The sequence below is a fragment of the Pecten maximus genome, chromosome 11 (assembly GCF_902652985.1).
Source record: "Pecten maximus chromosome 11, xPecMax1.1, whole genome shotgun sequence".
NCBI classification, from domain to species: Eukaryota; Metazoa; Mollusca; class Bivalvia; order Pectinida; family Pectinidae; genus Pecten; species Pecten maximus.
Window position 1 is genome coordinate 35,852,348 of NC_047025.1, and position 22,971 is coordinate 35,875,318.

Below are 22,971 nucleotides of genomic sequence, written 5' to 3' on the forward strand. Positions count from 1 at the left end.
ATATAGATAGGTGGACTCACGAAGGAGGTAAACCAGTAACTATACCTAACTACAGATATAGATAGGTGAACTCATGTAGGAGGTAAACCAGTAACTAACTACAGGTATAGATAGGTGGACTCACGAAGGAGGTAAACCAGTAACTAACTACAGGTATAGATAGGTGGACTCACGAAGGAGGTAAACCAGTAACTATACCTAACTACAGATATAGATAGGTGGACTCACGAAGGAGGTAAACCAGTAACTATACCTAACTACAGATATAGATAGGTGAACTCATGTAGGAGGTAAACCAGTAACTAACTACAGGTATAGATAGGTGGACTTATGTAGGAGGTAAACCAGTAACTAACTACAGATATAGATAGGTGAACTCATGTAGGAGGTAAACCAGTAACTAACTACAGGTATAGATAGGTGAACTCATGAAGGTTATCAAGATCATATAGACAACCCACATTATAGAGATCATACACAACCCACATTATAGAGACCATACACAACCCACATTATAGAGACCATACACAACCCACATTATAGAGACCATACACAACCCACATTATAGAGATCATACACAACCCTCATTATAGAGACCATACACAACCAACATTATAGAGACCATCAAACCCATAGAGGATAACATCAACACCACATAGTGGGACCATAAAACCCATATAACTCATACCAACACACATTATTGAGACCTACACAAGCAGTTAAGAGATCATACACAACCACATGATATAGAGACCATACACAACACATATAGATGACCAACCAAACAACCTAACTAAGACTATAACATACACACATTAGAGAACCATACACAACTCCACATATAAGATCAGTACACCCACATTAGAGAACCATAACAACCCACATTATAGAGACCATACACACCCAACTATATCATACACACAAACACACTTGTAGAGACCATACACAACACACATTATAGAGATCATACACAACCCACATTATAGAGACCATACACAACCCACATTATAGAGACCATACACAACCCACATTATAGAGACCATACACAACCCACATTATAGAGATCATACACAACCCACATTATGGAGACCATACACAACCCACATTATAGAGATCATACACAACACACATTATAGAGACCATACACAACCCACATTATAGAGATCATACACAACCCACATTATAGAGACCATACACAACACACATTATAGAGACCATACACAACACACATTATAGAGACTATACACAACACACATTATAGAGACCATACACAACCCACATTATAGTTACCATACACAACTCACATTATAGAGACCATACACAACACACATTATAGAGACCATACACAACCCACATTATAGAGACCATACACAACCCACATTATAGTTACCATACACAACCCACATTATAGAGATCATACACAACACACATTAGAGAGACCATACACAACCCACATTATAGAGACCATACACAACCCACATTATAGAGACCATACACAACCCACATTATAGAGACCATACACAACCCACATTATAGAGACCATACACAACCCACATTATAGTTAGCATACACAACCCACATTATAGAGACCATACACAACCCACATTATAGAGATCATACACATGTACAACCCACATTATAGAGACCATACACAACCCACATTATAGAGATCATACACATGTACAACCCACATTATAGAGACCATACACAACCCACATTATAGTTACCATACACAACCCACATTATAGTTACCATACACAACACACATTAGAGAGACCATACACAACACACATTATAGAGACCATACACATGTACAACCCTCATTATAAAGACCATACACAACCTTCATTATAGGGATCATCTCTGTATATTATCATAACCAGATTGTATAATTTGTCACTTCTGTTCATGTAGTACCATGAAATCTTGATTCATTAATAATTAATCAGTCACATATGCAAATATTTTACATTGCACAATGATACCTCTCTAATCTTTAGTAAATGATCAGTATTCAGTATCAAAAATCTATATGAAACTGAAGATTTTGTTGCAAAATCTCAGATAAAAATGTATATATTTATTGATATGAAATATATACTGTCTAAATTAATGAAGAGGCAATGTAACATTGTTTTATTTTTAATATATATGTTAGACAGAGAGGAGTAAACTTCAATCACTGTTTAATAGATTTTTGAAGTAATGATGTTTCAAATTGAAATAGATACCGGTATGTTCATGATTGTTATAGATATGTTCATGACTGTTTTATTTTTCAGTTGCACTTCAAGCGTTGAAGAGGAAGAAGCGATATGAGAAGCAGCTAACGAATATTGATGGCACCTTGTCAACGATAGAGTTCCAGAGAGAGGCTCTAGAGAATGCCAGTACCAACACAGAGGTCCTAAAGGTCATGGGGGTCGCTGCCAAGGCGATGAAAGCAGCACATAAGGACATGTATGTATCAGTATTAGTCCTCCACTGTTAGAGAGGACTTTGATAGTTTTGCAGAAATTGTCATTCACACAGATAGTAATAGGGTGTTGATAGTTTCCATGAAAGTTCACAATACGGTCAAACAACTGAATATCAAATGAGTTGTCAGACATGAAATAGTAAAATGAGTTGTATTATCCTTAATCATAACCAGCTGGATATCTTATCTAAGTGATGAACTATGAAGGTAAAATAACCAATTCAGATACCTTTTTTGACATACTTTTTAATTCCGGCTATGTGTTCATTTCAGGGATGTGGAGAAGGTTCATGATGTCATGGATGAAATCGCGGATCAACAGGAGGTGGCCAATGAGATATCCGAGGCTATATCAAACCCTGTTGGCTTTGGGGAGGATGTGGATGAGGCAAGTAGATCCTTTTGTTGCCAGGAAAGAGATAACTCAATTTCATATGACGTAGGAAAAGACAGCAGACACACGCTATGATGCCATCATAATGAACTGTTGATGTGATGTCATTGTATCAATTGTTTTGTGATGCCAGTTGTTGTGAATGGCAAATCCCACTTTCTCAACGATGGAGTTTTGGGGTTTTGGTGGATGATTGTTTATTCTGACTGAAAATTTATTTATTTGTTAGTATGTGAGAAAAGAGTCAAACATGGGTCAGTTCAGAGGACAATTCTTACACTTGGGTTAAGATCCCTGTCCACAGAACAGACCCATTCTGTTTCTATTCTCCCTTAATTATGAAAAGCTTTGGTCGGAAAATTGCCAGGCATAATGTTTTCATTGGCTGTTGAGAGGATTTACTAGATAATTAGTGCCTTGGTTTTACATTTTGTAGAAGTCAAATGCTATCTTTATCATAAAAATCAGGGTAGATATCTGTTTTGGAGTAAAATTATGATGATTTGTCTGTCCCTGTTTTTAAGTCTAGTTTGATTATTCTGTACCCACAGGATGACCTTTTGGCTGAACTGGAAGACCTAGAACAGGAAGAGTTAGACGAACAGCTTATAAATATTGGTCCCATCAGTGAAGGGCTGGACGACTTACCATCTGTTCCCACTGCAGAACCTAAGGCCAACAGTAAGTACAAACCCAGTCCTTATACAGAGAGCTACAGTAGTACAAGGCCATGGTTTCCAGGGTATTCACATATATGTCAGAAGATTTTAGGATGAAGAATAATAAAATGACTTTCGTTCAAATAATTACAAAAGAGCTTCTCTGTAAAGTCACTTTATTGTAACAAGAAAATAAAATAAAATAAAAAAAATGAAAGAAAGGTAAAAAAAAGAAAGAAAATAAACAACATTCATTCACTTCAAATTTATTATGATACTGGACCTTGAACTGGTAGTTAAATGTGAAACAGAACATTATCTATCACTTTTGTTGTGTTGCAGAAAAAGTTGCCGTAGCAGATGATGATGATGATATGAAGGAACTTGCTGCCTGGGCGAGTTAGAGACACCAAAAATGTGCTGATACACACTAAGACATTTGCCTTATGTTGAACTTTTGATTGTGGGCAGAACTTTTTAGGCAGGACAGGGAAACTACAGCCTTGTTGAGTGTTAATACGGAGGATTTAAAGAGAGTGTGATAGCTACAATTCTAGGGTTACCTTTACTCTGTTGCAAACATATCTTGAGATAGCTACAGTCAGTTGACCTTCTTGTCATAGGTGTATGAAATTTTAATATGTCCTGTTGCTAATATTTCACCTTGAACATGTCCAGTCTCACACAAAGTCTCTGTGGTTTAGTCACGACTAAAGTGTATATTGCTTCATTTGACCGGTGAAAAAGCTGTGCTTGGAATTAAGCCCACTCCCTTGTTCAGTAATTTTGCTTGTTTTTGTTAAATCAAGAGTATATAATCGAAGATGAAAGTAAGATTGAATCTTAGATAAGAAAAAAACTACAAGTTGCTTTTTTGTTTGGTAGAGTGTAGATACAAGTGTAGTTGATCCTAAATCGTACAAAGTTTCTTAAGATTTTTGAATCTAATATCTTTATTCCTGGTACCTTGATTAACATTCATCGGTCTCTTGATCAGTCAATCAATATTTTTGATGTATGTGTACTTGCAATTTAAACAAAGCAGAACATTATTAAGATGTTTAGAGCTATCTTTGAGTTTTAAGACTGCTCACAAAAGCATGTAACTGAATAGAGAATGTCTGGCCCTGGATGTGTTTGTTTTGAGAACTGTATTTAACTTCCATAGATTATTTCACTGTATTTTCATTACTTTTTCTGCTATAACATATATTATAAACATATTTTGTATTTTGTATAACATGTGCATACTTCTTAGACTATCCTTTCATGTTTAACTAATCAATTTGAATATATATATATGTATGTAAGTGAATTTGGAATGTAGGTGAATGTGGAGATGTTGTGATTATTAACCATAGTCATAATACAATTTCTGTGAATAATTATTTACAGCTCATTTGAATTGGATATTCCTTAAAGAAATATCACTAAAATTTGATCCTTTGAATTGGCATTGGAAATATTATGATACTTTTTTTGTTTTAATTTATTCATTTTTAGCTCCAGTTGTGTAGATATTCTGTTTTAAATGAGAAAATAAAATTTGAAATGAACATATTTTGTATTGTGAGACTGTGCTGTTGTATTTTATGAAAGTATATTACTGTCGATAAAACCTACATCTACACATGACTTTTGGAAATTGAGTACCTTTGAATATGTGGTATAATAGATCTTTACGCAATATGTGGCTATTTTGTGGATTCCTTGATTTTAACAAGTCTTACTGAAGGTATCTTTGTGCACTACTTTTGTAGACTGATCTTTTTCTGTTAATTTTTAATGAACATTTTCAATTTTCTTTGGATTACATTTTCTGTTGGGAATTTCTACGATTAATTTAAAACATGTACTGATAATAAAGCCAGCAAATAGAAAATGGCAATGTGAAGTGAAATGATATGCTTGTATAGAGTTCAGAGTTTGTGGTGAGAATTTGAAATTCTTAGGAACATTTTATTTAAAAAGCAACATTTACTGCACTTTTGAAAGAAGATTAATTTAGCTATGGTAGTGCTCTTCTGAAAAATGATTTATGTCATGAAAGCCTTGGAGAAAACTTTACCAAAACCTGCTCTCTTATGTATATTTTGATAGAAAGATAAAATAAATACAGTAGTTTCATTTTACTAACATTTTCAGGCCTAGCAGACATCTTCTGGTGATTATTTTTAATGGCTTGGTAACAACATTATGCGACATAGACAGTTACAGTATATGTTTATTTTTGGCAGACAAAAAAAAAAGAGGAATATTTTGATCTAAAAGCATGTGTGTACATGTATACTAAGTACTATAACTATATTTTACGGGTCAATCTTGCTGTAGAATGTTGTGATATAAATACACATGTAACTGTAATTATCAGTTTTTATAATTCATTTAACGGTTCTAAGTCATGTTTGTCACGTGAAAACTTCCCTCGTGAAGTTTAGATGACTTCTCACCTCGAATGTTACATTAAATGGTGTTTGAAGGTCACTAAATGGTGTTTGAAGGTCACGTCCATGATATCCCTATTCTGTATCCATTGGCATTAACTGTCTGTTGCTGCTTGATATATCCTTGTTTTACTGTTTAAACAATGTACAGGTGAAATGAAAATTTTACTGTTTAAACAATGTACAGGTGAAATGAAAATTTTACTGTTTAAACAATGTACAGGTGAAATGAAAATTTCAACATAGCTGAAAATTAAAATCCTACACAAAGGTATTCATTTGTAATGAATGTTTAAACAATGTACAGGTGAAATGAAAATTTTACTGTTTAAACAATGTACAGGTGAAATGAAAATTTCAACATAGCTGAAAATTAAAATCCTACACAAAGGTATTCATTTGTAATGAATGCAAATGTATTCTTCTAGGCTTTAAACATTTAACTGCTGTAACCATGGAAACACGCTGAGAAACACACGGACATAATACTAATTCTCAACCCACTGTCCACATATTATGTTGTGTAGGATAATTTGATACACATAATACCTATGTGGACTGTAGCTTGGCAATTGGTGCAAAGTCCCAGGGCTGAGGGAGTTCTCTTTCTAACAAAGGAATGTAAAACTTCTTTCAATTTATGAATGTTTGTTTTCTGAGATTTACTTAATTATAAAACATCTATGGATTCTCCAAAGCCGGTCTTTTCACACAGTTTTGTCAAAGTGATTTTCATTTGAGTTTGTTATTTAATGTAAATACTTTAATAGATTTTTGAAAAAAAAAATCACATTCTATTTATGTCCTTCATTGTGTGCACTTTATATTATTTTATAAGTGTATTTTGCTATAGTTTGCTATAGTTTGGCTCCATATTAAGGATTCCAGCCTGTACGAGTGAAAATGCTCTGAATAAATCATCCGATAAATATTGGCAAATAATTAAATGTATTATGTGCGTTCCTTTGGTAAGTAGATGGGTCCCTTTGTTGGTAGTGAATTGACTCGGTCCAAATGACCAGATACCTGGGTACACAAGTTAATTTTGGCTTCCTACAGAGGAACGGTTGGGGAACAGAAATATATGTCCTGATAATGTATGACAACCTCCAATCAATGTACAGTTAATGGCAGAGTCCTCGTACTGAAATATACAGTTAATGGTGGAGTCCTCGTACCGAAATATACAGTTAATGGTGGAGTCCTCGTACCGAAATATACAGTTAATGGCGGAGTCCTCGTACCGAAATATACAGTTAATGGTGGAGTCCTCGTACCGAAATATACAGTTAATGGTGGAGCACAGAGATAATCCTTAGTCTTGTCTAGGAAATAATAGCACAGCAAATGTCCATAGTGTTTGTGAAGAACACAAAGTCTTGATCAGGATACAATGGCTTTTCAGTTAGACTTCCTGAAAGCATTAAACATGCAATTGTCTAAAAAAAAGAGTAGAATTCACCTGAAATTGTACCATTTACTGGTATGTATTGTTAAACTATATTAAAATGATATGTTGATAGTAAAACAGTTTTTAATTATCACTATTTTGTTTCTGTCTTTTATTACAACATTTTACAGACAGATATTGGTTGGGCCATGGTTCCTCCTCAGAGCTAGTATCCCTATAGCTAGGAGATATCTTATTTCCCAGGGTAGGTGTTTCCATCACAAACAATAGAGATAGCTTATTTCCCAGGGTAGGTGTTTCCATCACAAACAATAGAGATAGCTTATTTCCCAGGATAGGTGTTTCCATCACAAACAATAGAGATAGCTTATTTCCCAGGATAGGTGTTTCCATCACAAACAATAGAGATAGCTTATTTCCCAGGATAGGTGTTTCCATCACAAACAATAGAGATAGCTTATTTCCCAGGGGCTCATTCCCCGAACACCAACTCTGGTAAAGACAAAGGAAGGTGTTTATGTAGGAAGTTCTTTGAAGTTGAGTTATAGTCTGTTTCAATACAGAATACCAACACAGGTAAAAAATAGGGTCAACTCAGGTATATGAATCAGGTATAGTTTTCACTGTAACATTTCTCATACATTTAGACAAAGTTTGTAGTATACACTGCATAAAAGTTCATTCAATACAATAACTATAATGTAGTACTTATGATAACATGTAAGCTTAAGAACATATCTTTTCCATATTTTTACAATATACATATTTTACAAATTGATGTTTGAAATTCACATATTATTTTTCAAATGTCTTTCTAGTAATTGGATGAACATTGATAGATTTGATAATACTCTAATACTGCATAATGATAATAATCCTTTCATTTTATGAATAGATGGGCTACATGTATAATAACTAATTACATATATATCTGGGCATAAAAATAAATAATGATACTCGAATCCAACTCCAGTAAAACATTGCAGACAAATTCTATGTTCCCGTGACGTGATATTTACGTCTCTGGTATATATGAAAGCAATGTTTGCAATGGGTAATGTACGATTAATAAAATTGATAAGCATATTTCTTGCAAAATTACAAACAATTCTAAAAAACAATAAAGTTAAAAAAATATTGTGTATATGAAAATGTCATTATTTCATTACAGCCTGTTGGATCTTTCAATTTGTCCATCTACTCTCGTTGCCATGTTATACAATTGATATGTTTTGTTTGATCTCTTGTTACACACTTAAGTGTGTCAGAGTGAAATAAAAAATCTTGAATCTTGGTATTATACACTACCTCTTAAACAGTTTGGCAATCATTAACAGCTGATGATTTTCTGAACACCTAACAGGTGAGTTGATTTACCTGTGTTCTTACATTTATGATATTTCTGTAACAGACTATAACTCCATATCAACACACCTTAACCCCTATGTAAACACCCCACCCTAACCAGAGTTGGTGTTCGGGGAAGACCTCTTCCCAGGATAGGTGTTTCCATCACAAACAATAGAGATAGCTTATTTCCCAGGGTAGGTGTTTCCATCACAAACGATAGGGATAGCTTATTTCCCAGTATAGGTGTTTCCATCACAAACAATAGAGATAGCTTATTTCCCAGGATAGGTGTTTCCATCACAAACAATAGGGATAGCTTATTTCCCAGGATAGATGGAAAAGCTTATTTCCCAGGATAGGTGTTTCCATCACCAACGATAGGGAAAGGAGATTAATTCAACTTATTTCCCAGGATAGGTGTTTCCATCACAAACAATAGAAATAGCTTATTTCCCAGGGTAGGTGTTTCCATCACAAACGCTAGAGATAGCTTATTTCCCAGGGTAGGTGTTTCCATCACAAACAATAGAGATACCTTATTTCCCAGGGTAGGTGTTTCCATCACAAACGATTGGGATAGCTTATTTCCCAGGATAGGTGTTTCCATCACAAACGATAGAGATATCTTATTTCCCAGGGTAGGTGTTTCCATCACAAACAATAGAGATAGCTTATTTCCCAGGGTAGGTGTTTCCATCACAAACGATAGGGAAAGGAGATTAAGTCAATCTTTTGACCCAGTTGAGACTGGGATCTCGACTTGAGGGAAACAATTCTGAAGGTGACAGAGGAGTGTCCGACTTAATTAATCCAAACCCTCCCGGTGATATCCCTTTCATATAGAGATGATGGGTTCCTCAATCATGGCTCATGAATTTTGTCTCATCTAATAATATTTTGATATCACTTTAATAAATTATATACCTGGTAACACTGCACCAGAAATGTCATGCTGCAAGGTAACAACAGTTCATGCGGAATTTATATATGAGATGGTTACAGAGTAATATTTTATACAAAGCCTCAAAGAAAGAGAGAATCCCAACCAATTGGATATTCTTAATTTGTTGATCTCGCTAGGATTTGTTTCTATAGGAATAGTTGTATTTTCATAAACTTCAGAATATAGCACATTTCCATATTTTCATGCATTTTGAAGGAAGAATGTACATGTGTCATTTAGGCATGGGATGGAGGTATATTACTCTGCCCTGTGGTAATCTTGTTCTTCAAAACTCTTTAGTTAGAGTGAACAGGAATGGGATGGAGGTATATTGCTCTGAGCCCCACTCGATTTGCACTCTTCTCCTTCTAGAATATATCTTCCGGTCACTCGATTTGTAGCTCTTCTGCTTCTGGAAGATCTTCTACCTCTTCTGTCTCGAAGCTGGAAGATTTATCTTCCAAGATGGCGGCGACCATGTTTTAAGTGTGCGAGTGATGAGTTTCACTAGAGAAGGATATATGACACATACATGCACATATTTGTGTCATAGTGTTTGAAAAACTTAAAAACTTGTTTATTTTGGGTTATATTCTCCAGGTTTACTCGATTTACATATAACGGAATACGATCTTCGTAGAAGGCTTCTCTTCTTAGAAGAGTGCAAATCGAGTGGGGCTCTGCCCTGTGGTAATCTTGTTCTTCAAAACTCTTTAGTTAGAGTGAACAGGAATGGGATGGAGGTATATTGCTCTGCCCTGTGGTAATCTTGTTCTTCAAAACTCCATAGCTGTGGTGAACAGGAATGGGATGGAGGTATATTGCTCTGCCCTGTGGTAATCTAGTTCTTCAAAACTCCATAGCTGTGGTGAACAGGCAAGGGGTTGAGGTAGATTGCTCTGCCCTCTGCTGCATTTGTTTTTCAAAAATCTAGTTACAATCAACAGGAATGGGATGGAGGTATATTGCTCTGCCCTGTGGTAATCTTGTTCTTCAAAACTCCATAGCTGTGGTGAACAGGAATGGGATGGAGGTATATTGCTCTGCCCTGTGGTAATCTTGTTCTTCAAAACTCCATAGCTGTGGTGAACAGGCAAGGGGTTGAGATATATTGCTCTGCCCTGTGATACTCTTCTTCATAACTTGAAAGTTATCCTGAACATTCCCAACATGCTGCTGCATTGATGTGTAGATGCTAGGCAGCTTACGTAAAATAAAGACCATGCACATATTGTTTCTTTTACAAGAAAAGATTGTTTCCATCAGGATCCAACCAGTAACATCTGACTAGAAACAGTTTGTTTCCAGGCTGTCACATGGCCAATGATTTATGTGAAGCTACCTCTAGTGCTGGTAGGCCATTGTTATTGTACCTATGACTAAAACCTGCCAAAATTTTATAGATGACCATAATTAGAATGTCGTTAAAATATCACTCATATTTAACTTGTAGAATTTCTTTGGGATAGAGATTTAAATTGTACAAATGATGGGGCTGACCCCCTCAGGGGCCTGAGGGGCGGAGCCAATAGAAGTCCGTTTGGCAATACAGATATAAATGACTTCTCTGGAACTAAGCAGTGTATGACATTATGTTTCAGTGGAGTCAGGATTGGTTTCTGGGTTTTTAATCTTTGAAGCTGTTAGGAACTGTTCCCAATAACCATATTTAGCTTTATTAACAAATTGAACATGCACATATTTAGACTTTTGGTCAAATCCAACCAGGTGAGTGATACAGGCCCTATCGACCTTTTGTTTATTTAAAGCTGAACATGAATCCTCTCAAAATTGGAGTCACTTACAATATAAACAATTCTGAATATTTATCAGCATTAATATGATGATTCAGTAACTTACAGATATATAAATATGTCATTCCTATTTCAGTTGCCATTCAAGCCCTAAAGAGGAAGAAGCGATATGAGAAGCAGCTAACGAATATTGATGGCACCTTGTCAACGATAGAGTTCCAGAGAGAGGCTCTAGAGAATGCCAGCACCAACACAGAGGTCCTAAAGGTCATGGGGGTCGCTGCCAAGGCGATGAAGGGAGCCCACAAAAACCTGTACGTCACTCAACTGATCTGATTTCCTGCATTCGGCACTGAAACACAATTACATTTCATATGTTTAACTGGTCAATCAGTTTCTGAACTTTTCCTCATCAGAAATGATTTGAAAGGTTTATTTGTCAAATGCAGTCTGCATGTTCTTGAGTTTTTTCTTGTAAGAAAAACTAAAGAAAATAGTTAAAATGAAAGTGTTAGTTAATAAGAACTGATTGACTTTCATTTTGATTGGAAAAGTGATTTATTTTGGAAAATTATAAAAAAAAAAATTAAAAAAAAAAATATATAAGTAAGTTATCTTTCATCCTTCTTCTTGAGTTGACTTCAGTGTCACATAAAATCCTGATTATAACACTTGCAATTACACTATATTAAAGGAATAATAATCCCAAGTAAATATTACTGACTAAACTATATTACAGGAATTATAATCCCAAGTAAATATCACTGACTAAACTATCTTACAGGAATTATAATCCCAAGTAAATATTACTGACTATACAGTATATTACAGGAATTATAATCCCAAGTAAATATTACTGACTAAACTATCTTACAGGAATTATAATCCCAAGTAAATATTACTGACTATACAGTATGTTACAGGAATTATAATCCCAAGTAAATATTACTGACTATACAGTATGTTACAGAAATTATAATCCCAAGTAAATATTACTGACTAAACTATCTTACAGGAATTATAATCCCAAGTAAATATTACTGACTATACAGTATATTACAGGAATTATAATCCCAAGTAAATATTACTGACTAAACTATCTTACAGGAATTATAATCCCAAGTAAATATTACTGACTATACAGTATGTTACAGGAATTATAATCCCAAGTAAATATTACTGACTATACAGTATGTTACAGGAATTATAATCCCAAGTAAATATTACTGACTATACAGTATATTACAGGAATTATAATCCCAAGTAAATATTACTGACTATACAGTATATTACAAGAATTATCACAAACTATGGGTCTGATCCAGTTTATTAATATCACATGTACTTATAATGTATAGAAACAACAATTACATCTAATATCTTACTTTTGAATCTCCAACCTATACACAGTACACATATCAACTAAACTCTCTATATGGCTGTTTATAGAGATGTGGATCAAGTTCACAACATGATGGATGAGGTAGCTGATCAGCAGGAGGTGGCCAATGAGATATCAGAGGCTATCTCCAATCCTGTAGGCTTCGGAGAGGATGTGGATGAGGTAAGTACATGTCTGGAGGTGTTTTGTCCTGTAGACTGGAGAGGATGTGGATGAGGTAAGTACATGTCTGGAGGTGTCTTGTCCTGTAGACTGGGGAGGATGTGGATGAGGTAAGTACATGTCTGGAGGTGTCTTGTCCTGTAGACTGGGGAGGATGTGGATGAGGTAAGTACATGTCTGGAGGTATCTTGTCCTGTAGACTGGGGAGGATGTGGATGAGGTAAGTACATGTCTGGAGGTGTTTTATCCTGTAGACTGGGGAGGATGTGGTTGAGGTAAGTACTTGTCTGGAGGTATCTTGTCCTGTAGACTGGGGAGGATGTGGATGAGGTAAGTACATGTCTGGAGGTGTCTTGTCCTGTAGACTGGGGAGGATGTAGATGAGGTAAGTACATGTCTGGAGGTGTCTTGTCCTGTAGACTGGGGAGGATGTGGATGAGGTAAGTACATGTCTGGAGGTATCTTGTCCTGTAGGCTTCGGAGAGAATGTGGATGAAGTAAGTACATGTCTGGAGGTGTCTTGTCCTGTAGACTGGGGAGGATGTGGATGAGGTAAGTACATGTCTGGAGGTATCTTGTCCTGTAGACTGGGGAGGATGTGGATGAGGTAAGTACATGTCTGGAAGTATCTTGTCCTGTAGACTGGGGAGGATGTGGATGAGGTAAGTACATGTTTGGAGGTGTCTTGTCCTGTAGACTGGGGAGGATGTGGATGAGGTATGTACATGTCTGGAGGTATCTTGGCCTGTAGGCTTCGGAGAGGATGTGGATGAGGTAAGTACATGTCTGGAAGTATCTTGTCCTGTAGACTGGGGAGGATGTGGATGAGGTAAGTACATGTCTGGAGGTGTCTTGTCCTGTAGACTGGAGAGGATGTGGATGAGGTAAGTATATGTCTGGAGGTATCTTGTCCTGTAGACTGGAGATGATGTGGATGAGGTAAGTACTTGTCTGGAGGTGTTTTGTCCTGTAGACTGGGGAGGATGTGGATGAGGTAAGTACTTGTCTGGAGGTGTTTTGTCCTGTAGACTGGGAAGGATGTGGATGAGGTAAGTACATGTCTGGAAGTATCTTGTCCTGTAGACTGGGGTGGATGTGGATGAGGTAAGTACATGTCTGGAGCTGTTTTATCCTGTAGACTGGGGAGGATGTGGATGAGGTAAGTACATGTCTGGAGGTATCTTGTCCTGTAGACTGGGGAGGATGTGGATGAGGTAAGTACATGTCTGGAAGTATCTTGTCCTGTAGACTGGGAAGGATGTGGATGAGGTAAGTACATGTTTGGAGGTGTCTTGTCCTGTAGACTGGGGAGGATGTGGATGAGGTAAGTACATGTCTGGAGGTATCTTGTCCTGTAGGCTTCGGAGAGGATGTGGATGAGGTAAGTACATGTCTGGAGGTATCTTGTCCTGTAGACTGGGGAGGATGTGGATGAGGTAAGTACATGTCTGGAGGTATCTTGTCCTGTAGACTGGGGAGGATGTGGATGAGGTAAGTACATGTCTGGAGGTGTCTTGTCCTGTAGACTGGGGAGGATGTGGATGAGGTAAGTACATGTCTGGAAGTATCTTGTCCTGTAGACTGGGGAGGATGTGGATGAGGTAAGTACATGTCTGGAAGTATCTTGTCCTGTAGACTGGGGAGGATGTGGATGAGGTAAGTACATGTCTGGAAGTATCTTGTCCTGTAGACTGGGGAGGATGTGGATGAGGTAAGTACATGTTTGTAGGTGTCTTGTCCTGTTGACTGGGGAGGATGTGGATGAGGTAAGTACATGTTTGGAGGTGTCTTGTCCTGTAGACTGGGGAGGATGTGGATGAGGTATGTACATGTCTGGAGGTATCTTGTCCTGTAGACTGGGTAGGATGTGGGTGAGGTTAGTACATGTCTGGAAGTATCTTGTCCTGTAGACTGGGGAGGATGTGGATGAGGTAAGTACATGTTTGGAGGTGTCTTGTCCTTTAGACTGGGGAGGATGTGGATGAGGTATGTACATGTCTGGAGGTATCTTGGCCTGTAGGCTTCGGAGAGGATGTGGATGAGGTAAGTACATGTCTGGAAGTATCTTGTCCTGTAGACTGGGGAGGATGTGGATGAGGTAAGTACATGTCTGGAGGTATCTTGTCCTGTAGACTGGGGAGGATGTGGATGAGGTAAGTACATGTCTGGAGGTATCTTGTCCTGTAGACTGGGGAGGATGTGGATGAGGTAAGTACATGTCTGGAGGTGTCTTGTCCTGATGTCTTGTCCTGTAGACTGGGGAGGATGTGGATGAGGTAAGTACTTGTCTGGAGGTGTTTTGTCCTGTAGACTGGGGAGGATGTGGATGAGGTAAGTACATGTCTGGAGGTATCTTGTCCTGTAGACTGGGGTGGATGTGGATGAGGTAAGTACTTGTCTGGAGGTGTTTTGTCCTGTAGACTGGGGAGGATGTGGATGAGGTAAGTACATGTCTGGAGGTGTCTTGTTCTGTAGACTGGAGAGGATGTGGATGAGGTAAGTACATGTCTGGAGGTATCTTTTCCTGTAGACTGGAGAGGATGTGGATGAGGTAAGTACATGTTTAGAGTGTGTCTTATCCTGTAAGTTGTGGAGAGAGGATGTGGATTAGTTATTTACGGTACATGTTTGGAGTGTGTCTTATCCTGTAAGTTGTGGAGAGGATGTGGATTAGTTATTTACGGTACATGTTTAGAGTGTGTCTTGTCCTGTAAGTTGTGGAGAGAGGATGTGGATTAGTTATTTACGGTACATGTCTAGGGTGTGTCTTGTCCTGTAAGTTGTGGAGAGAGGATGTGGATTAGTTATTTACGGTACATGTTTAGAGTGTGTCTTATCCTGTAAGTTGTGGAGAGAGGATGTGGATTAGTTATTTACGGTACATGTTTGGAGTGTGTCTTATCCTGTAAGTTGTGGAGAGGATGTGGATTAGTTATTTACGGTACATGTTTAGAGTGTGTCTTGTCCTGTAAGTTGTGGAGAGAGGATGTGGATTAGTTATTTACGGTACATGTCTAGGGTGTGTCTTGTCCTGTAAGTGGTGGAGAGAGGATGTGGATTAGTTATTTACGGTACATGTTTAGAGTGTGTCTTGTCCTGTAAGTTGGGGCGAGAGGATATGGATTTGTTATTTACGGTACATGTCTAGGGTGTGTCTTGTCCTGTAAGTTGTGGAGAGAGGATGTGGATTAGTTATTTACGGTACATGTTTAGAGTGTGTCTTGTCCTGTAAGTTGTGGAGAGAGGATGTGGATTAGTTATTTACGGTACATGTCTAGGGTGTGTCTTGTCCTGTAAGTGGTGGAGAGAGGATGTGGATTAGTTATTTACGGTACATGTTTAGAGTGTGTCTTGTCCTGTAAGTTGGGGCGAGAGGATATGGATTTGTTATTTACGGTACATGTCTAGGGTGTGTCTTGTCCTGTAAGTTGTGGAGAGAGGATGTGGATTAGTTATTTACGGTACATGTTTAGAGTGTGTCTTATCCTGTAAGTTGTGGAGAGGATGTGGATTAGTTATTTACGGTACATGTTTAGAGTGTGTCTTGTCCTTTAGGCTTCAGAGAGGATGTGGATTAGTTATTTACGGTATATGTTTAGAGTGTGTCTTATCCTGTAAGTTGTGGAGAGGATGTGGATTAGTTATTTACGGTACATGTTTAGAGTGTGTCTTGTCCTGTAAGTTGTGGAGAGAGGATGTGGATTAGTTATTTACGGTACATGTTTAGAGTGTGTCTTGTCCTGTAAGTTGTGGAGAGGATGTGGATTAGTTATATACGGTACATGTTTAGAGTGTGTCTTATCCTGTAAGTTGTGGAGAGGATGTGGATTAGTTATTTACGGTACATATTTAGAGTGTGTCTTGTCCTGTAAGTTGTGGAGAGAGGATGTGGATTAGTTATTTACGGTACATGTTTAGAGTGTGTCTTGTCCTGTAAGTTGTGGAGAGGATGTGGATTAGTTATTTACGGTACATGTTTAGAGTGTGTCTTGTCCTGTAAGTTGTGGAGAGGATGTGGATTAGTTATTTACGGTACATGTTTAGAGTGTGTCTTATCCTGTAAGTTGTGGAGAGAGGATGTGGATTAGTTATTTACGGTACATGTTTAGAGTGTGTCTTATCCTGTAAGCTGTGGAGAGGATGTGGATTAGTTATTTACGGTACATGTTTAGAGTGTGTCTTGTCCTGTAGACTTCGGAGAGGATGTGGATTAGTTATTTACGGTACATGTTTAGAGTGTGCCTTATCCTGTAAGTTGTGGAGAGAGGATGTGGATTAGTTATTTACGGTACATGTTTAGAGTGTGTCTTATCCTGTAAGTTGTGGAGAGGATGTGGATTAGTTATTTACGGTACATGTTTAGAGTGTGTCTTGTCCTTTAGGCTTCAGAGAGGATGTGGATTAGTTATTTACGGTATATGTTTAGAGTGTGTCTTATCCTGTAAGTTGTGGAGAGAGGATGTGGATTAGTTATTTACGGTACATGTTTAGAGTGTGTCTTGTCCTGTAAGTTGTGGAGAGAGGATGTGGATTAGTTATTTACGGTTCATGTTTAGAGTGTGTCTTGTCCTGTAAGTTGTGGAGAGGATGTGGATTAGTTATTTACGGTACATGTTTAGAGTGTGTCTTATCCTGTAAGTTGTGGAGAGGATGTGGATTAGTTATTTACGGTACATGTTTAGAGTGTGTCTTATCCTGTAAGTTGTGGAGAGAGGATGTGGATTAGTTATTTACGGTACATGTTTAGAGTGTGTCTTGTCCTGTAAGTTGTGGAGAGGATGTGGATTAGTTATTTACGGTACATGTTTAGAGTGTGTCTTGTCCTGTAGGCTTCAGAGAGGATGTGGATTAGTTATTTACGGTACATGTTTAGAGTGTGTCTTATCCTGTAAGTTGTGGAGAGGATGTGGATTAGTTATTTACGGTACATGTTTAGAGTGTGTTGTGACATGTAGACTCCAAAGAGACCAAACCAATTCCCTAGGTATGATGAAATTAAATCAGTAAAATGATTGTAAAAAGTTTAAACCTTAGAAATGAAATATGTAGAATGGATATGATTGAAGGATGTCCTGATGTTTGACACCATATACTGACCAGTATAATATTTGACCACAGGATGACCTATTGGCCGAGTTAGAAGAGCTGGAACAGGAGGATCTAGATGAACAGTTACTTAATGTTGGACCAATAATGGATGATCTACCTTCTGTACCTACCCAGGAACCAAAACACAAAAGTAAGATATATATACATTTGTTACCAGTCTTATCACCACATATACTATATTCTCAGTTACCAGTCTTATCACCACATATACTATATTCTCAGTTTGATGGTCCTTATGTTTAGTTTGATCATCAGTTTTAAGTTTAAAGCAGAAAGCATGAATTTTTCACTGAAATTACAAAACAAGCTGTAATTTTCTGTGAATTTTATTTTCAGTCATGTATTTAATTTTCACAAATTTCTTCTATGTTCAAAAATGGCTAAAAATAGCACATAATACATTGTACCTTAACAGTGGAATTTTACAATATGTAAAATGTACCAGTTTTGGTGTTGTGATATTGGTTAAGGCTCCAGGTGGTAGATGTTTGTAATGAGAATGTTGGATATCTGAGGAGCAGTAATCATAAGACTAATTAGATTGTCTGAGTGAGCATTGTATAATTACTATATAAACCACTACTCGTGTACTGTAATAATTGTACGTATGTGAAAGTAGAATTGACCGTGATGTCTAATGTGTTTGTATTGCAGAGAAAACTGCCCAGCCTGAGGATGATGATGACATGAAGGAACTCGCAGCCTGGGCGAGCTAGAACTTCGTTATTAACTCGCAGCCTGGGCGAGCTAGAACTTTGTTATTAACTCGCAGCCTGGGCGAGCTAGAACTTCGTTATTAACTCGCAGCCTGGGCGAGCTAGAACTTCGTTATTAACTCGTAGCCTGGGCGAGCTAGAACTTCGTTATTAACTTGCAGCCTGGGCGAGCTAGAACTTCGTTATTAACTCGCAGCCTGGGCGAGCTAGAACTTCGTTATTAACTCGCAGCCTGGGCGAGCTAGATCTTCGTTATTAACTCGCAGCCTGGGCGAGCTAGAACTTCATTATTGTATTAGTGGTGGAGAAACTGTCATTTTGATATTTATTTCTATGGAACAAAAGAGATCATCCACTCTTCCTGTTAAATGTGTTGTTTTACATCTTTGTATAAAAATTTCACCTTGTTATACTTATACGTAACAACTCCCTCTATTGTTACTGTCTCTCTCTCCCCGAAGGCTCGGATATGTTTCATACGGGTCTGTATGGATATGCACGTAAAGACGATATTTCAATAATAAGATATAACGACTAGCCTAAAATGTAAATTTCACAACTGACAAGGATCTCACAACGTTTGAAACAAACTGTTTTAAGGTGAAATAGCCTAGTTAGTAATTGTTATAAACAAACAGGTCTAAGATGAAATATCCTAGTTAGTAATTGTTATAAACAAACAGGTCTAAGATGAAATAGCCTAGTTAGTAATTGTTATAAACAAACAGGTCTAAGATGAAATATCCTAGTTAGTAAGTTGTTATAAACAAACAGGTCTAAGGTGAAATATCCTAGTTAGTAATTGTTATAGATTATCTACATGCTCCCACTTTACATAGAATGGATGTAGTTTTGTTTTATTTTATATCTGAGGGTTTTGTTTATCACTGAGCTGTGCTCACAAGTGATGAAATTTCAACTCCATTCATTATAGATCTATCTAATATCCTTTCATGATATTAATTCTACACTCAAAAATAAAACCATTTTTCTATCATTTTATAAAATTGTATATATTTATAGCTACAGTTCATATGTGTATGTTGTTGTGGCTTTCTAATGTATGATGTTACTACATTTGGCCTAATAAGTGCCCCTGTATGTATAGGTATATCTCACCTTTGTTCTAGAGAGAATACTTAATCAAACTCTATAGAAGGTTGCTTACTTCACTAGTGTGAATACAGCCTGATATCTCTTTTGAAAAGATGTCATATAGACATTCTGTATCGAATTCTTTTTTTCTATCATGATTTTCTATGTATACATATGAAAATGATTATTAAGTGTACCACTGATGTGATTTTGTAAGTACACTGTAGGTTTATTAGATTGAAGTACCTGGTTTCATGTACTTTGTTAAAGTAAATATACAACATGTAATGCTTTATTTATAAATTTTGTAATTAATGTAGAATACCGTACCTTCACAACAAAAACTTATTGTTTAAGTAAAGAAAGATAACAGTTAATTATTGAACAGAAGTTCTCACCTAGAAGATAAACCACAACACTTTCTTTACCTTTCTGGATTTCTGTTCTAAAAGATTTCTCTCCCTTTCGTTGTTGTTAAAAGATATTACTAACAGAAAACTACTGTTAAAGTGATCTGACTCTCCCCAGTGAATATAGTGACATGCTACATTGACTATAGTGACATGCTACATTGACTATAGTGACATGCTACATTGACTATAGTGACATGCTACATTGACTATAGTGACATGCTACATTGACTATAGTGACAAACTACAGTAACTATAGTGAGACTACAGTGACTATAGTGACAGACTACAGTGACTATAGTGACAAACAACAGTTACTATAGTGACATACTACAGTTACTATAGTGACATACTACAGTGACTAAAGTGACAGACTACAGTGACTATAGTGACAGACTACAGTGACTATAGTGACAAACTACAGTGACTATAGTGACATGCTACATTGACTATAGTGACAGACTACAGTTACTATAGTGACAGACTACAGTAACTATAGTGACATACTACAGTTACTATAGTGACAAACTACAGTAACTATTGTGACAAACAACAGTTACTATAGTGACAAACTACAGTAACTATTGTGACAAACAACAGTTACTATAGTGACAGACTACGTAAATATAGTGACAGACTACAGTAACTATAGTGACAGACTACAGTGACTAAAGTGACAGACTACAATGACTACAGTGACAGACAACAGTAATATTGTGACAGACTACAGTAACTATAGTGACAGACTACAGTGACAGACTACAATGACTATAGCGACAGACTACAGTAATATAGTGACAGACTACAGTAATATAGTGACAGACAACAGTGACTATAGTGACAGACTACAGTAATATAGTGACAGACTACAGTAACTATTGTGACAGACTACAGTAACTATTGTGACAGACTACAGTAACTATAGTGACAGACTACAGTAATATAGTGACAGACTACAGTAACTATTGTGACAGACTACAGTGACTATAGTGACAGACTACGTAAATATAGTGACAAACAACAGTTACTATAGTGACAAACTACAGTAACTATTGTGACAAACTACAGTAACTATAATGACAGACTACAGTAACTATAGTGACAGACTACAGTAACTATAGTGACAAACAACAGTTACTATAGTGACATACTACAATGACTATAGTGACAGACTAGTGACTTTTGTGACAGACTACAGTGACTATAGTGACAGACTACAGTGACTATAGTGAAAGACTAGAGTGACTATAGTGACAAACAACAGTTACTATAGTGACATACTACAGTTACTATAGTGAAAGACTACAGTGACTATAGTGACAGACTACAGTGACTATAGTGACAGACTACAGTAACTATAGTGACTGACTACAGTGACTATACTGACAGACTACAGTGACTATACTGACAGACTACAGTGACTATAGTGACAGACTACAGTGACTATAGTGACAGACTACAGTAACTATAGTGACTGACTACAGTGACTATACTGACAGACTACAGTGACTTTTGTGACAGACTACAGTGACTTTTGTGACAGATTACAGTAACAGCGTCAGTTTTCTTAGTGTGTTATAAATGTGTTGAATATGTGACAATGTGATGGTTTGTGATCTGAATTTGTTTTGACTTTATACATATCTATATATATATATATATATACATGTACTGTATACATGCTGTTTTATTGGTTGTTAGATCTCTTTATACTTGTTATCCAGTATATTTTTTAGGTAGATTGGTTTGATATGACATTAAACAGTCACTTAAACTGTTATCTCTAACCCAAGGGGTGATATTATATAGGTTGTCTAATTAATCTGAGGATTATACAATCAAGAATATCATCCCGAGGGATGGAGATTTCTCTATCACATCCTCAAGGTAGGGTATGATTATTTTTCTCCCATCAGACTATTTTATTTAAGCAGGATCCAGTTGTTCCAATATTGGAAACAAAAATTGCCTTGCAACACATTGTTGATGTGATGTAATTGAATTGTTGAGGTGACATCATTGTATTGTCACTGTGACATCATTGTATTGTCACTGTGACGTCATTGTATTGTCACTGTGACGTCATTGTATTGTCACTGTGACGTCATTGTATTGTCACTGTGACGTCATTGTATTGTCACTGTGACGTCATTGTAGTCACTGTAACGTCATTGAATTGTCACTGTGACGTCATTGAATTGTCACTGTGACGTCATTGAATTGTCATTGTGATGTCATTGCATTGTGACTGTGACGTCATTGCATTGTCACTGTGACGTCATTGTATTGTCACTGTGACGTCATTATATTGTCACTGTGACGTCATTGTATTGTCACTATGACGTCATTGTATTGTCACTATGACGTCATTGTAGTCACTATGACGTCATTGAATTGTCACTGTGACGTCATTGTAGTCACTGTGACGTCATTGAATTGTCACTGTGATGTCATTGCATTGTCACTGTGACGTCATTGCATTGTCACTGACGTCATTGTATTATCACTGTGACGTCATTGCATTGTCACTGACGTCATTGCATTGTCACTGTGACGTCATTGTATTGTCACTGTGACGTCATTGAATTGTCACTGTGACGTCATTGCATTGTCACTTTGACGTCATTGCATTGTCACTGTGAC

The 22,971-nt window shown here is 36.9% G+C and overlaps 1 protein-coding gene across 5 annotated transcripts in view; it reads left to right on the plus strand.

Moving 5' to 3' along the window:
- The window catches only part of LOC117337387 (charged multivesicular body protein 4b-like), a 30,356-nt gene extending 10,723 nt beyond the window's left edge, over nt 1–19,633 (plus strand). The window contains exons 2-6 of one of the 5 annotated variants that reach the window (XR_004534804.1): nt 2,283–2,460; nt 2,753–2,867; nt 3,425–3,554; nt 3,875–6,247; nt 6,368–7,520. Coding sequence is in view for 3 of the 5 variants with exons in the window: in XM_033898358.1 (XP_033754249.1) it covers nt 2,283–2,460; nt 2,753–2,867; nt 3,425–3,554; nt 3,875–3,936 (485 nt within the window). In the remaining 2 variants the exon portion in view is untranslated. Of the gene's footprint in view, nt 1–2,282; nt 2,461–2,752; nt 2,868–3,424; nt 3,559–3,874; nt 7,521–11,570; nt 11,749–12,883; nt 12,999–18,116; nt 18,238–18,761 lie in introns of those variants that run through there. The other 4 variants (XR_004534803.1, XM_033898359.1, XM_033898360.1 and 1 more) reach the window with 4 other exon arrangements.
- Nucleotides 19,634–22,971: the final 3,338 nt, after the last annotated feature.